Source organism: Gobio gobio (genome assembly GCF_949357685.1).
Source record: "Gobio gobio genome assembly, chromosome: 6".
NCBI lineage: Eukaryota > Metazoa > Chordata > Actinopteri > Cypriniformes > Gobionidae > Gobio > Gobio gobio.
This window is the reverse complement of record NC_137102.1, coordinates 2,590,572-2,608,071: the sequence shown is the minus strand read 5'-3', so window position 1 is coordinate 2,608,071 and position 17,500 is coordinate 2,590,572. Positions and strand designations below refer to the sequence as shown.

The 17,500-nt window shown below is 43.9% G+C and overlaps 1 protein-coding gene across 2 annotated transcripts in view; it reads left to right on the top strand.

Annotated features, from left to right (window-relative positions):
- Positions 1–17,500, top strand: part of tnr (tenascin R (restrictin, janusin)) — a gene marked incomplete at its 5' end in the record, with an annotated part of 342,772 nt that overhangs the window by 243,156 nt on the left and 82,116 nt on the right. For both annotated transcript variants that reach the window (XM_079818631.1, XM_079818630.1), the window contains 4 exons: positions 808–1,077; positions 5,301–5,486; positions 10,968–11,057; positions 16,231–16,494. In XM_079818631.1, the coding sequence (XP_079674757.1) occupies positions 808–1,077; positions 5,301–5,486; positions 10,968–11,057; positions 16,231–16,494 (810 nt within the window). The remainder of the gene's footprint in view (positions 1–807; positions 1,078–5,300; positions 5,487–10,967; positions 11,058–16,230; positions 16,495–17,500) is intronic.

Below are 17,500 nucleotides of genomic sequence, written 5' to 3'. Positions count from 1 at the left end.
CTCACCGCCTGCGGTTTCCACTCATGACCGGGAACAAACACACACACACACACACACACACACACACACACACACACACACACACACACACACACACACACACACACACACACACACACACACACACACACACACACACACACACTCACACACACAAACACACACACTTTCAGAACTCCGGAAACACAAACTGCATCCACTGTTCCCTTAACGCTGGGTTATTTGTGAAGCTGAACAAGGTGATCTTTCCCTCACACACACACACACTTCTTTAATGACATTGTTGATCTCGTGTCTAAAAACACAGCGCCACCGGCTCCCGTAACCCGAACGAAGCTCAATGATGGACACACTCTTGCTCACGCACTGGGTGATGTGATGTGTGTGTGTGTGTGTGTGTGTGTGTGTGTGTGTGTGAGTGCACATCCAGTAGAAGCACCCATATAAGTAATAATTCCTCCCTTTATGATGCATACTCAAAAAAAAAACTTTCTGAAACGTGTTCTAATCCTGAAGGAGTGTATTTGGCACAGAAATACTCCAACTCGTCCATGTTTATCATGAGAATCAACTCTTGAACAGTGTAAATAAGGCAGAATGCCCCCGTTTAAAGATCCCTTTATAATAACGGTATTTATATTTACATCAGATCATTAGTTATCTTGTATTAAAAAAGATCCAGTATGTTTTCTATATCTTCTCCATGCCTTTACAGCCACCCGGTGTCCAGACTCATGGCTGAAAACTCTCCAGCCTGTTGAGAAGCTCTGACCAAACTCTTCTCATGTCATTGTGTTGTTTCTTCAGTGATTGATGGACCAACACAGCTCATTGTGCGAGACGTCTCAGACACGGTGGCCTTCGTGGAGTGGAGCCCACCCAAGGCTAAAGTGGAGCAGATTATACTGCGGTACGGCCTGCTGGGGCTGGATGGGCCCAAGACCACCTTTCGCCTGCAGCCGACTCTCAGCCAATACTCCCTCCAGGTCCTGAGGCCTGGATCCACGTATGAAGTCTCCGTTTGTGGAGTCCGGAATGGCAGTGAGAGTGGAGCCATTTCCACAGAGTTCACGACAGGTGAAAGAAAGCAGATCTGACTGAGGAAATCATAAACACACTGCAAAAAATGCTTTTTTTACTTAGTATTTTTGTCTTGTTTTCAGTCCAAATATCTAAAAAATCTTACATTAAGAAGCATTTATTAGACAAGCAAAAGTTTTTGTTTTGTTTTGGGGGAAAATAACTCAAAATGAAGGGAGTTTTTGCTTAAAATAAGCAAATAATCTGCCAATGGGGTAAACGAAATAATCTTGTTTTCTGTTTTAATTAAGATTATTTTGCTTACCCCATTGGCAGATTATTTTGCTTATTTTTACTCAAAATTAGTAAAAATGGACGGACTCAAAACTCAAAATGAAGGGAGTTTTTGCTTAAAATAAGCAAAATAATCTGCCAATGGGGTAAGAAAAATAATCATAATTCAAACAGAAAACAAGATTATTTTTCTTACCCCATTGGCAGATTATTTTGCTTATTTTAAGCAAAAACTCCCTTAATTTTGAGTTATTTTCCCCCAAAACAAGACAAAAACTTTTGCTTGTCTAGTAAATGCTTCTTAATGTAAGATTTTTTAGATATTTGGACTGAAACAAGACAAAAATACTAAGTAAGAAAAGCATTTTTTGCAGTGCAGTTAAAGTCTCAAAGGATGAGTTCACTTCAAAATGAACATTTCCTGATGATTTCCTCTCCCCATCTCATCCCAGATGTTCATGTCTTTCTTTCTTCTGTGGAAAAGAAGTGACGTTTTTTGGATTTTTCTGCTCATAATGGACTTCAATGGGAACCAACGGCTGAAGGTCCAAATCACTGCAGTTTCAGAGGAAGAGCTTCAGAGGCTCTGACCAATCACAGACGAGGAATAGAGTCTGATCTAGACAAACCATTTACAACACAAACACACACATTTATATACTTTAACCTCAGACGCTCATCTTTTTTCCCCGTGTATACAAAGCGCTCGAGCGAAGACTAATGCAAACAAAAAAGGTTAAACAACGATGTTGGACGATTTTGAAGTTGGAGATGTAGTTTTTTTTGCTAAAGGACGTTTGTGTTAGTCTTCGCACGTTCGCTTGGGGTGGTACTACACATTTCTGACTTGATTGCGTCTCAAAAAGATGAGCAATTGACCGTTCGCAAAGACCCGCCCCCTTTAGTTACCGTTGCTATGTCCGACAAGCCACTCTCTCACTCCACACATCATCATCATCATCATCATCATCATCATCATCATCATCATCATCATCATCATCATGTTCTCTCACAGTGAAAATCACATCGCAGAGCAAAGAGGACACAGATAACACGCCGACAGACTGGACAGAGCAGGTTACTTTTAATATGAAACAAAGTCTCAACTCTAAAATTGTAATTTTTTTAAAGAAATGTAGACAAAAAATAAATACCGTTTTGTGTCTCTTTAATGTGTGGTAATCGCTCTAGCGCCTCAGTTAAGGGAATGTTCAGAAGGAAAGACGTCAGTACACACCGTTTTCAAGTTCAAGTCCACCAACATTAATCTTCTAACTCTCCTGAGCGCTTTGTCAGACAAAAATGGTGGATGGCAGAATATGATTGGTCAGATCGCCTGTCAATCAAACTCCCAGGGAAGGGTGAATTGAGGTTTAAATGAATGTGTGTGTGTGTTGTAAATGTGGTGATGGTTTGTCTAGATCAGACTCTATTCCTCGTCTGTGATTGGTCAGAGCCTCTGAAGCTCTTCCTCTGAAACTGCAGTGATTTGGACCTTCAGCCGTTGGTTCCCATTGAAGTCCATTATGAGCAGAAAAATCCTGGAGTGTTTTCCTCAAAAGACGACTGAAGAGAGAAAGACATGAACATCTGGGATGAGATGGGGAGAGGAAATCATCAGGAAATGTTCATTTTGAAGTGAACCTTTACAGATCTTTAAGTGAAGTAGGTTTGCTTCACAGAGGTAATCATTTGTTCGATTCCAAAACTGCAACATCCATTTCTAGCTCATCTGAGTGACCAGTTCATTATCGATTGTTTAATTTTTTCATTTCATTTTATTCCTTAATCAGGGACAATATGTAAAAATGCGGCAGATTTAGCCAACACTGGCTAATTTTCATCTGTAGTCCCTTGGCAGGGTAATGTTAGGGACAAGACAAGACACAAAACACAAGAAACAAAAATAGTGTATCCAAATGCCTATAAATGATCACAATTTTGAATGGAAAGTAACCATTTTTTAAAGGGTTAGTTCACCCAAAAATGTAAATTGTGTCATTAATGACTGAGCCTCATGTGGTTGGACACCCGTCAGACCTCCGTTCATCTTCAGACACAAATGAAGATATTTTAGTGTAAATCTGATGCTCTGAAAGGCCTCCATTGGCTCAACTTTACACTCTCAAGACCCTTAAAAGACACTAAAGACTAAAGTTACAAAGTCCATCTCACTACAGCGGCTCTACAATAACTTTATGAAGACGAGAATAGTTTCTGTGCGCAAAAAAACCCTAAATAACGACTTATATAGTGATGACGATTTCAAAACACGGCCTCATGAAGCTTCGAAGCGTTATGAATCAGTGAGTCGATTCAGCGGTTCAGAGCGTTATGAATCAGTGAGTCGATTCAGCGGTTCAGAGCGTTATGAATCAATGAGTCGAATCAGCGGTTCAGAGCGTTATGAATCAGTGAGTCGATTCAGCGGTTCAGAGCGTTATGAATCAGTGAGTCGAATCAGCGGTTCAGAGCGTTATGAATCAGTGAGTCGATTCAGCGGTTCAGAGCGTTATGAATCAGTGAGTCGAATCAGCAGTTTGAATCGCCAAATTTCAGCAGTTTGGCGGTTTGACACGCGATCCGAATCATGATTCAACTCACTGATTCAAAACACTCTGAACCGCTGAATCGACTCACTGATTCATAACGCTCTGAACCGCTGAATCGACTCACTGATTCATAACGCTTCGAAGCTTCATGAGGCCGTGTTTTGAAATCGTCATCACTATATAAGTCGTTATTTAGGGTTTTTTTGCGCACAGAAACTATTCTCGTCTTCATAAAGTTATTGTAGAGCCGCTGTAGTGAGATGGACTTTGTAACTTTAGTCTTTAGTGTCTTTTAAGGGTCTTGAGAGTGTAAAGTTGAGCCAATGGAGGCCTTTCAGAGCATCAGATTTACACTAAAATATCTTCATTTGTGTCTGAAGATGAACGGAGGTCTGACGGGTGTCCAACCACATGAGGCTCAGTCATTAATGACACAATTTACATTTTTGGGTGAACTAACCCTTTAAGGTTTTTTGAGAAACCACAATGACCTGTTATACATTTTAATTCTTTGAGCTCCGTTGGAAGTCTGTCCCACTCATGTGTTCCTCTGAAAGAAAAAGATAAATGACCGATAGTAGTTCTTCTCTGGTACTCTATAATCCCCCCTAACACCGGCTCATATACACCGTCCTGTTCTCTGACTAATATAATCCTTAAAAACAGCTGGAGCACCACCATTTAAAACCTAAAGACAAGTACTAAGTCAGCAAATTGTATAAAATGTTCCCAACTTAAAATGGAAAACTTAGTGAAAATACTACAATGGTGAAAACTAATTGGCTTTTTATCTAGAACCTTGAGAGTTTGTTTATATACGATTGCAACAGGTTGAAGAATAGACTTACATGTTATACAGCATGTAATGTGCGGAATAATCAGTGAATTCATGAATAACACCACTGCTTCTTTAGTCAAGTCAAGTCAAGTCAACTTTATTTATATAGCGCTTTTAACAAAGCAGATTGTTTCAAAGCAGCTTTACAGTGTTTAACAGGAAAATAATGCAGCATAATTTTATTCAGCTGTATAGCCATTCTGGAGAAAAAATGTCCTCAGTTCATTTCAATTATCATACAGTGACAGTGTGGGCTTTAGATCAATAATTAGATCAGTAATTTAGTTTATATGGTTAATTTAGTTTAATAATTAGATTTATTTCGATATTTAGTTGAAAAATTTAGAAACATTTAAAATTTAAAAAAAACAAAAAATTTTAGTCAAACCATTTCTGATCAATCGAAATTTCGCTAAATTTAATTTGACTGTGCTTACCACTTTCTTCACATGTTTTTTAAAAGAGAGCTGAGAATCGATTATTATTCCGAGGTATTTAAATGCATGTACTACCTCAAGTTTCTGTCCCTGGGTGAATACGTCTGCTTTCACATCATGATTTGGCTTTTTTGTAAAAAATGGTATCATCTTTCTCAGAAATCGATGCACCGAAGAACCTGAGAGTGCTGTCGAAAACATCCACGAGTCTGGAGCTGGAGTGGGACAACAGTGAGGCGGATGCGGAAGGCTACAGCGTGGTCTACAGCACACTGGCCGGAGATCAGTACGACAAACTCATTGTCCCGCGCAACGATGGCACCACCACCAAAACCACTCTCAATGGTAGCTCAAACATAACCACTTCCTTTATTTCATAGCACTGGAATATATAGGATATGGGGAATGGTTTTATTTGCTTTAAAAGTACATTTGGTTTGATGAATGATGAATTTAGTTTATTATCAATGTGCTATGTTCACCAAAACATGACTGGTGATTAATATTACAGTCAGTGGCATTTTTTCTTAAATATTTGTGCACTAAGTACAGTTTTAGTTACATTTTGATATGCAGTGATATGGGCAATTTTGACTGTATGGAAAACTTTAAAGTGTCCTGTTATGCCCTTTGATTTTGTTTTTGGCGTGCACTAGAATATGACATAAACACATTATCTTTCACATATTTTACATTATTACACTCTAAAAAATGCTGGGTTAAAAATAACCCAAGTTGGGTTGAAAATGGACTAACCCAGCGATTGGGTTGTTTTAACCCAGCAATTAGGTTTAAAACAACCCAATTAGGAATTAGGAATTTAAAACATTAGGAATTAGGAATTTAAAGCAACCCAAATGCTGGGTTAGTCCATTTTCAACCCAACTTGGGTTATTTTTAACCCAGCAGTGTACAGCTCCTCTCTTCCCAGACTTTCCCGAACACACCATTTAGTTCCAATTTCAATTAAATAAATGTGTTGTGATTGGTTAGCTGACCCAGTGTGTTGTGATTGGCGTGTGCTTAGCGTGTGTTCGGAAAACATCACACCCCTTATCATAACCAGCTCTTCTCAAATAGTAAATATTAAAGGGTTAGTTCACCCAAAAATGTAAATTGTGTCATTAATGACTGAGCCTCATGTGGTTGGACACCCGTCAGACCTCCGTTCATCTTCAGACACAAATGAAGATATTTTAGTGTAAATCTGATGCTCTGAAAGGCCTCCATTGGCTCAACTTTACACTCTCAAGACCCTTAAAAGACACTAAAGACGTCGATACAAAGTCCATCTCACTACAGCGGCTCTACAATAACTTTATGAAGACGAGAATAGTTTTTGTGCGCAAAAAAAACCCTAAATAACGACTTATATAGTGATGACGATTTCAAAACACGGCCTCATGAAGCTTCGAAGCGTTATGAATCAGTGAGTCGATTCAGCGGTTCAGAGCGTTATGAATCTGTGAGTCGATTCAGCGGTTCAGAGCGTTATGAATCAGTGAGTCGATTCAGCGGTTCAGAGCGTTATGAATCTGTGAGTCGATTCAGCGGTTCAGAGCGTTATGAATCAGTGAGTCGATTCAGCAGTTTGAATCGCCAAATTTCAGCAGTTTGGCGGTTTGACACGAGATCCGAATCATGATTCGACTCACTGATTCATAACGCTCTGAACCGCTGAATCGACTCACTGATTCATAACGCTCTGAACCGCTGAATCGACTCACTGATTCATAACGCTCTGAACCGCTGAATCGACTCACTGAGTCATAACGCTTCAAAGCTTCATGAGGCCGTGTTTTGAAATCGTCATCACTATATAAGTCGTTATTTAGGGTTTTTTTGCGCACAAAAAATATTCTCGCCGATTCATAAAGTTATTTTAGAGCCGCTGTAGTGCGATGGACTTTGTAACTTTAGTCTTTAGTGTCTTTTAAGGGTCTTGAGAGTGTAAAGTTGAGCCAATGGAGGCCTTTCAGAGCATCAGATTTACACTAAAATATCTTAATTTCTGTTCCGAAGATGAACGGAGGTCTGACGGGTGTCGAACGACATGAGGGTAAATTATTAATGACAGAATTTACATTTTTGGGTGAACTAACCCTTTAAGGATGGCATCAATTTCAAACCAATTCAAGCCTGATTCAGACTTACAGGTTGTGATCCACAAACAACAGATTGTCCCGACAAAGTGGGAACGGCTCCATTTCCGGAGAAGCTTTAGTGCGAAGCCAGCATTGTGCTGGTTCTGGAAGCTGTGCAGCACACAGATAAACGTTGGGATTATAATGTTCAGGAGCAGTGTTTATTAATTTAAGTTCGTCAGCCTTAGGAAGGTCAAACTAATGAGTTTTGAAAGACAGCCTCTCTTTGATATAGTGCCAACACGGTCTTCTCTAACACAGCCTCGCACACGTTTTTGCGTATTCTGTGGGTGGAGAATATTTAAAGGTGCAGTGTGTACGTTTTAGCGACATCTAGTGGTGAGGTTGTGAATTGCACCCCTCCCTTCTGAAGCACATAGATTTACATTTACATTTAGTCATTTAGCAGACGCTTTTATCCAAAGCGACTTACAAATGGGGGCAATAGAAGCAGCTAGAGCAGTCGAAGGGCAACAATATCAGCAATATGCAAGTGCTGTAACAATTCTCAGTTAATCTAGCACAGAACAGTTTTTTTTATTTATTTTTTTTATAAATAAATTAGGCAGACGGACAATGAATAGAATGATAAGTGCTATTCTCGATCGGTCAGGTGTTGCTGGAAAAGATGTGTCTTTAGACGTTTTTTGAAAATGGCTACAGACTCGGCTGCTCGAATTGAGATAGGCAGGTCATTCCACCAGGTGGGAACGGCCCAGGAAAAGGTCCGTGAGAGCGATTTCATGCCTCTCTAGTATGGCACCACGAGGCGTCGCTCACTGGCAGAACGCAAGTTCCTGGAGGGTGTGTAAGTCTGAACGAGCGAGTTTAGGTATATTGGTGCAGAGCCAGTGGATGTTTTGAAGGCGAGCACCAGTGCCTTGAATTTAATGCGAGCGGCTATTGGTAGCCAGTGGAGTCTGATGAGGAGAGGCGTGACGTGTGCTCTCTTCGGCTCACTAAAGACCAACCTCGCCGCTGCATTCTGGATCAGTTTCAAGGGTTTGATAGTGCATGCCGGAAGGCCTGCTAGAAGAGCATTACAGTAGTCCAGTCTGGAGAGAACAAGAGCTTGGACCAGTAGTTGTGTGGCATGATCTGATAGGAAGGGTCTAATCTTCCTAATGTTGAATAGTGCAAATCTGCAGGACCGGGTTGTTGAAGTGATGTGGTCAGTGAATTTTAGCTGATCATCAATCACAACCCCAAGGTTCCTGGCTGTCCTGGACGGAGTTATGGTTGATGATCCTAGCTGAATGGAGAGATTGTGATGCAGTGCTGGTTTGGCAGAGACCACAAGCAGTTCTGTCTTTGCAAGGTTGAGTTGCAGGTGATGTTCCTTCATCCAGGCTGAAATGACTGTTAGGCAGGCAGCGATACGAACACCAACCAATGGATCATCAGGTTGAAATGAGAAGTAGAGTTGAGTGTCGTCTGCATAGCAGTGATAGGAAAAGCCATGTTTCTGAATGACCGATCCCAATGATGACATGTAGATGGAGAAGATAAGTGGTCCAAGCACTGAGCCCTGGGGAACTCCAGTAGCTCTAGATGATGTGACTTAGACACTTCACCTCTCCATGACACCCTGAAGGACCTACCTGAGAGGTAAGACTTGAACCACTGGAGAGCGGCTCCTGAGATGCCCATCTTCATGAGAGTTGACAGGAGGATCCGGTGATTAACTGTGTCAAAAGCAGCTGACAAATCCAGTAAGATAAGTACTGTGGATTTGGAGGCTGCTCTTGCCTGTCTCAGTGCCTCCGTAACCGAGAGCAGGGCAGTCTCAGTTGAGTGGCCACATAGATAAGCTACGGTGGCCCACACAGGATAAAAATGTGAGACAGCAGAGAGTAGCTAGCGCTCTGTAGAGAAGTTTGTCCCTTTAGGGCCACTGTAGAAACATGGCGGCACAAAATGGCGTCTCCACTGTAAGGGACCCGCGGTGTGTGTAGATAGAAACGCCTCATTCTAAGATCATAAACACATAACGGTCTTTACACACCACTGAGAACAGAGTTATGTGTATTATACTGCATTTCTGTCAATGGATGATTTTAAATACTACACACTGCACCTTTAAACGAGTAACATGACTTCACAAAGCCCGGAAAAAAAATGTGTTGTAGTCCAAACGAGTCGTTCGTTGTAGTTCTTGGAAAGTGAATTCTGTTAAAGAGCACCTATTATGGCATTTAAAATGTTCCAAATATTGTTTTAGAAGTCCCCAACAACAGTTTTGCATGCATGCAATGACAAAAAAGACTTTAGTTTTCTTATAATATGCATTTATTTTTACCTGTTTTGACAGCGATTCTCAAATGATTCCTTTAGTTATTCACTTTTCAAAACCCCACCTTTACGTGACTCTAATCTGCGGTGATTGGTCCGATGACCCAGTCAGTTGTGATTGGTAGAGTCTGTGCAGATATTTTCGGAAACGGAACGCCCATCAAAGTCTTATAGTGACAGTAATTTGTTAATATGTGTCAGGAGTTATGAATATGAAAACCGCATCGGTACCGTTTGATTGTAATATGAGCCTCAGCTGCTCTCATTCATAAAAAACTCCTCTATTCTCCTCACGAAGACTCGCGACAAATCAACATCCCTCAGGGCTTTTAGTTCAAAAGTGTGCAGATGAGGAGACATATTGATAGATTCTCATATGTCTGTGTCAAATTTCTAAACAGAGGAGTATTTTTGATTCAATACTTCCTCAAAATGCGCAGATGTAGCCTAATCATGAGCGATTGAGTCTCTTATGTGTTGTTTTCAGCTCATCCTGGCAGCCGGAGGGTGCTCTGTGCACATGTAGTCCATCTACAGACAGACGAAGAAGAACCATGTGCCATAATAGAAGCCCATAATAAAAGCTTCCTGAGATCGCGAAACATGCAAATAGAGACATTTGAAGACTAATAAACACACAATCGCGACAATGTATGGTTTGTCTTCAAGCCACTTAGTCTTCAAATGCTCATCCTTGGGCAGATGAACAAAGTTTGCTTTTGAGTCGCACTTCAGGACACAGTCTCGTCTCCATGATGTTTTCTAGTTTTCACTGGCGTCTTGGAGCAATAAGTGGGCGTATCGTATGCAAATAACTTGACGTCATCTAGTCAGAGAAAAAGCTTCGGTCTTCTAACGATTCTTAAAAATGACTCAGAGTCGACTCTTACTTTTGAAAGAAAATAACTATATATACAGTGCACTGTCATATTTCAAACTATGGAGGATGTTTTTGTTCACTTAGATCTGTGTTACACACTACATGAAAGGTACATTTCAAAATTCCATGATAGGTGCTCTTTAAATAAAATATCTCAGTTTGGAGAGGCTTTGGGCAGATCTTTTTATGCTCAAACAGTAACATTACTCACTAACTACAGTTAAAAGTGTGAAAAAGACCTCTTAAGTGAATCCTCTTTTAAATTTGCTGCCATATTGTTTTTTCTTCTTCTCTTTAACAGCTTATTTTGCTCAAGTAAGCAACATTACTGATGATAAGTGTTTTATGAGTCACATCAAGGCTCCTGATGTTTTCATCTTATTCTGACTTAATTGTGAGCGCCCACATTTTTATATGTAGTCACAACACAATATATTGCTCATGCGCTAAAGGTATTGATCTTTTTCATCTCTATCTTTCTTTTGCTTTTTCGCTTTCTTTCCTCTGTAGATTTACTGCCTGGCACAGAGTATGGCATCGGGATTTCAGCTGTGGCGGGTGCCAACCAAAGCACCCCAGCAACCATGAACGCCAGAACGGGTAAGAGAAGAGATTATGGCTGAGCTGTTGCCAGATCACAGTCACATTTATTCTCAATAGTATGGAGTTTGTATTCCTGCTGCTGTTTTTGCCAGTAGAACTGATATATGATGTTTGTGATGGCATAAAATTATGTTTAACACTAGAATGGCATCGGGGTAATATTTACCCATGGCTGTTTTTCAAATGTTCATAACAAACGTCTCCCAGTCAGTGACTTTTACTAAAATTGTGTTGTTTACAATCCCCTGTTGTTAAAAATTGTTCAGATAAAGCCAGATTAAAAAACAGGGCATTTATACCTAAAACGGCCAGCAGGTTGTCCTTTATTTTCACACTGTGTGTAAGTGATGTGTAGACAGTCACACAACACACGATGCCTATGTGCCTACAACTTTGGATTCATTGTTCATTTTTGTTTTGCAATTTTTATCGTGTATTGTTTGCAACTGTGTTGCTATTTATTCAAGTCTGCCCGTTTCCTGAAAAAAAAAAAAAAAAGATCTATGATGTAATGAATAAAACTAATTTTTATGATTACCCCCAGTTTATTTCACATATTCAAATTATAAATGATATAACTAAACAAATTCATTACATTACTTTGTGCTGACAGTGGCATAAATCCAGACTGTCCTCCAAAAAAAAACTTCTCTATAGGTCGTTTTTCAAGCACTTTATTACGACCTTTATTATGTTTTAAAGTCACGCCCTCTAGCTGGTGTAAAAATAAAGACGTGTCGTGTCCGTCGTTAGTAATGACGTATGACTGACGTTACCAATCAAAATGCGTGTTCATTTAAATGCAATGTGTGGACTTTTTACCACCATTTGTTATATTTCCATTTAGCAAAAATCTTTTTTTATTAACAACTACACCCGCCCAACCCCTAAAACACCCGTAAATCACCCTAAACAAACCCTAACCCACCCTAAAACACCCTTAAACCACCCTAAACAACCCCTAACCCACCCTAAAACACCCGTAAATCACCCTAAACAAACCCTAACCCACCCTAAAACACCCGTAAACCACCCTAAACAACCCCTAACCCACCCTAAAACACCCGTAAATCACCCTAAACAAACCCTAACCCACCCTAAAACACCCGTAAACCACCCTAAACCACTCTAACCCACCCTAAACCACTCTAACCCACCCTCCCCACCCCTAACCCACCCACCCCACCCATAAACAACGCCTAACCCACCCACCCACACCTAAACCATCCCTAACCAACCCACCCCACCCCTGAACAACCCCTAACCCACCCACCCACCCCTAAACAACCCCTAACCCATACACCCCACCCCCAAACCACCCTAAACCACCCCTAAACAACCCCTAACCCACCCACCCCACCCCTAAACCACCCCTAAACAACACCTAACCAACCCATCCCACCCCTAAACAACCCCTAACCCACCCACCCCATCCCTAAACCACCCCTAAACAACCCCTAACCCACCCACCCCACCCCTAAACCACCCCTAAACAACCTCTAACCCACCCACCCCACCCCTAAACCACCCCTAAACAACACCTAACCCACCCACCCCACCCCTAAACAACCCCTAACCCACCCACCCCATCCCTAAACAACCCCTAACCCATACACCCCACCCCCAAACCACCCTAAACCACCCCTAAACAAACTAACCGCTAAACAACCCCTAACCCACCCGCCCCACCCCTAAACCACCCCTAAACAACACCTAACCCACCCATCCCATCCCTAAACCACCCTAAACCACCCCCAAAGCACCCTAAACCACCCCTAAACAACCCCTAACCCACCCGCCCCACCCCTAAACAACACCTAACCCACCGATCCCACCGCTAAACCACCCTAAACCACCCCTAAACCACCCTAAACCACCTCTAAACAACCCCTGACCCACCCACCCCACCTCTAAACAACCCCTAAACCCACCCACCCCACCCCTAAACAACCCCTAACCCACCCACCCCACCCCTAAACAACCCCTAACCCACCCACCCCACCCCTAAATAACCACTAACCCACCCACCCCACCCCTAAACAACAACTAACCCACCCACCCCACCCATAAACCACCCTAAACCACCCCTAAACAACCCCTAACCCACCCATAAACAACCCCTAACTCACCCACCCCACCCTAAACCACCCCTAAACCACCCTAAACCACCTCTAAACAACCCCTAAGCCACCCACCCCACCCCAAAAACAACCCCTAACCGACCCACCCCACCCCTAAATAACCACTAACCCACCCCTAAACAACCCCTAACCCACCCACCCCACCCCTAAACCACCCCTAAACAACAACTAATCCACCCACCCACCCATAAACCACCCTAAACCACCCCTAAACAACCCCTAACCCTAACCCTAAACAACACCTAACCCACCCACCCCACCCCTAAACAACCCCTAACCCACCCACCCCATCCCTAAACAACCCCTAACCCATACACCCCACCCCCAAACCACCCTAATCCACCCCTAACTAAAACCACCCCTAAACAAACTAACCCCTAAACAACCCCTAACCCACCCGCCCCACCCCTAAACCACCCCTAAACAACACCTAACCCACCCACCCCACCCCTAAACAACAACTAACCCACCCACCCCACCCATAAACCACCCTAAACCACCCCTAAACAACCCCTAACCCACCCATAAACAACCCCTAACTCACCCACCCCACCCTAAACCACCCCTAAACCACCCTAAACCACCTCTAAACAACCCCTAAGCCACCCACCCCACCCCAAAAACAACCCCTAACCGACCCACCCCACCCCTAAATAACCACTAACCCACCCCTAAACAACCCCTAACCCACCCACCCCACCCCTAAACCACCCCTAAACAACAACTAATCCACCCACCCACCCATAAACCACCCTAAACCACCCCTAAACAACCCCTAACCCTAACCCTAAACAACACCTAACCCACCCACCCCACCCCTAAACAACCCCTAACCCACCCACCCCATCCCTAAACAACCCCTAACCCATACACCCCACCCCCAAACCACCCTAATCCACCCCTAACTAAAACCACCCCTAAACAAACTAACCCCTAAACAACCCCTAACCCACCCGCCCCACCCCTAAACCACCCCTAAACAACACCTAACCCACCCATCCCACCCCTAAACCACCCTAAACCACCCCCAAAGCACCCTAAACCACCCCTAAACAACCCCTAACCCACCCTCCCCACCCCTAAACAACACCTAACCCACCCTCCCCACCCCTAAACAACACCTAACCCACCCATCCCACCCCTAAACCACCCTAAACCACCTCTAAACAACCCCTAACCCACCCACCCCACCTCTAAACAACCCCTAACCCACCCACCCCACCCCTAAACAACCCCTAACCCACCCACCCCACCCCTAAATAACCACTAACCCACCCCTAAATAACCACTAACCCACCCCTAAACAACCCCTAACCCACCCACCCCACCCCTAAACCACCCCTAAACAACAACTAACCCACCCACCCACCCATAAACTACCCCTAAACAACCCCTAACCCATCCATAAACAACCCCTAACTCACCCACCCCACCCTAAACCACCCCATAAACCACCCTAAACCACCTCTAAACAACCACTAACCCACCCACCTCACCCCTAAACAACCACTAACCCACCCCTAAACAACCCCTAACCCACCCACCCCACCCATAAACCACCCCTAAACAACCCCTAACCCACCCATAAACAACCCCTAACTCACCCACCCCACCCTAAACCACCCCTAAACCACCCTAAACCACCTCTAAACAACCCCTAACCCACCCACCTCACCCCTAAATAACCACTAACCCACCCCTAAACAACCCCTAACCCACCCACCCCACCACTAAACCACCCCTAACCCACCCACCCCACCCCTAAACCACCCCTAAACAACAACTAACCCACCCACCCCACCCATAAACCACCCTAAACCACCCCTAAACAACCCCTAACCCACCCATAAACAACCCCTAACTCACCCACCCCACCCTAAACCACCCCTAAACAACAACTAACCCACCCACCCCACCCCTAAACCACCCTAACCCACCCCTACACAACCCCTAACCCACCCACCCCACACATAAACCACCCTAAACCACCCCTAATCGACCCACCCCACCCCTAAACCACCCTAAACCACCCCTAAACAACAACTAACCCACCCACCCCACCCCTAAACCACCCCTAAACAACCCCTAACCCACCCACCCCACCCCTAAACAACCCCTAACCCACCCATAAACAACCCCTAACTCACCCACCCCACCCTAAACCACCCCTAAACAACAACTAACCCACCCACCCCACCCCTAAACCACCCTAACCCACCCCTACACAACCCCTAACCCACCCACCCCACACATAAACCACCCTAAACCACCCCTAACCGACCCACCCCACCCCTAAACCACCCTAACCCACCCCTACACAACCCCTAACCCACCCACCCCACCCCTAAACCACCCCTAAACAACCCCTAACCCACCCACCCCACCCCTAAACAACCCCTAAATCACCCCTAAACAACCTCTAACCCACCCACCACCTAAACCACCCCGGTGTTGTTGTACATTTACAGGATGCAATAATAACATAGTCATAGAGTGTAAATGATTATATTTATTAAAATGATTAAATGGATGCCGCCTTAATGGGACAATAAAAGCCCTCCCTACACCGACCCCTGACCCTACACAATACATGCTTTTATTATTATTAATCATTTCATTAGGCACTTTATTTCCACTTTTAGAACATTTTCTTCATTTTTATTGAGAGTAAATGCCTTTCTGATGTGATGTGTGATGGGAAAAGGGAGAAGAGCGAGCTCTGCAAAAGGCGGATTTGAACCCGGGTCGATCGCGTCAAAACCAATATCCTAAAGCCTTACGCTACTGACTACACCACTGAAGATGTGGGAATATAGCGTCTCTTTATCTTGTTTGGCCCAAGCAGGCATTGTTAGACGGAGCTAGTGTGAATAACACTTGCCAACAAGGCACATTATTGTGCCTTGGTGTGAATAGACACTCCGTGAATTTTCCCCGCTGGCGGTTCTAGGAATACAACGCCCCCTGGTGGTTCTAGTGTTAATATTCCCATGCCAACCCTAACAGCCGCAGTATACTCTGATCTTTAGGTCTGGACGTCCCCTTGGATTTGACCGTCACAGCCTCCACAGACAACACCATCACGCTGTTGTGGGGCACAGTGCAAGGGCCTATTGATCACTACAGGGTGACCTACACCTCCTCCAGCGGAGTCACCACAGAGCAAACCGTGCCCAGGGACGCCAGCAGCACCACCCTGAGCGGGCTGGAGCCGGGCACCGAGTACACCATCACCGTGGCGGCTCAGAGGGGCCGGCAGCACAGCACTGCGGCCACTATTGATGCCTTCACAGGTGAGCTCCTCTTCTGGGCAATCACTGAGTGTCCAGAGCAGGCTGTGGCTCTCCTTCATCTCTCAGAGAACTGCATGAGGAATGCAGACAGTAAAGGCCCTTTCACACCGGACGCGTAACGAAAGAGCCAAGCGGGAAAAGCGAATATTTCGTGTGCGAATAGTTCGCATCAGAACCATTCACATCAGCCGCTCCAACATCCCAAAACATTCACGCCAACAGCTGAGAAAACACGGACACTTCCTCATCCAGTGAAGACGAGCTTTCCATTTTATTTAAAAAACAGAGAAGAAGGTTTTGGGTGCACCAAGACTTAAAGAACAGAGAGTCTGAAGGGGAGGATGCTCATCTACAGGAGCTAAAGCGTTATCATGGCCGGTTCCGCTCTTAAAGGGTTAGTTCACCCAAAAATGTAAATTGTGTCATTAATGACTGAGCCTCATGTGGTTGGACACCCGTCAGACCTCCGTTCATCTTCAGACACAAATGAAGATATTTTAGTGTAAATCTGATGCTCTGAAAGGCCTCCATTGGCTCAACTTTACACTCTCAAGACCCTTAAAAGACACTAAAGACGTCGATACAAAGTCCATCTCACTACAGCGGCTCTACAATAACTTTATGAAGACGAGAATAGTTTCTGTGCGCATAAAAACCCCTAAATAACGACTTATATAGTGATGATGATTTCAAAACACGGCCTCATGAAGCTTCGAAGCGTTATGAATCAGTGAGTCAAATCAGCAGTTCAGAGCGTTATGAATCAGTGAGTCGATTCAGCGGTTCAGACTGTTATGAATCAGTGAGTCGATTCAGCGGTTCAGAGCGTTATGAATCAGTGAGTCGATTCAGCGGTTCAGAGCGTTATGAATCAGTGAGTCGAATCAGCGGTTCAGAGCGTTATGAATCAGTGAGTCGATTCAGCGGTTCAGAGCGTTATGAATCAGTGAGTCGATTCAGCAGTTCAGAGCGTTATGAATCAGTGAGTCGAATCAGCGGTTCAGAG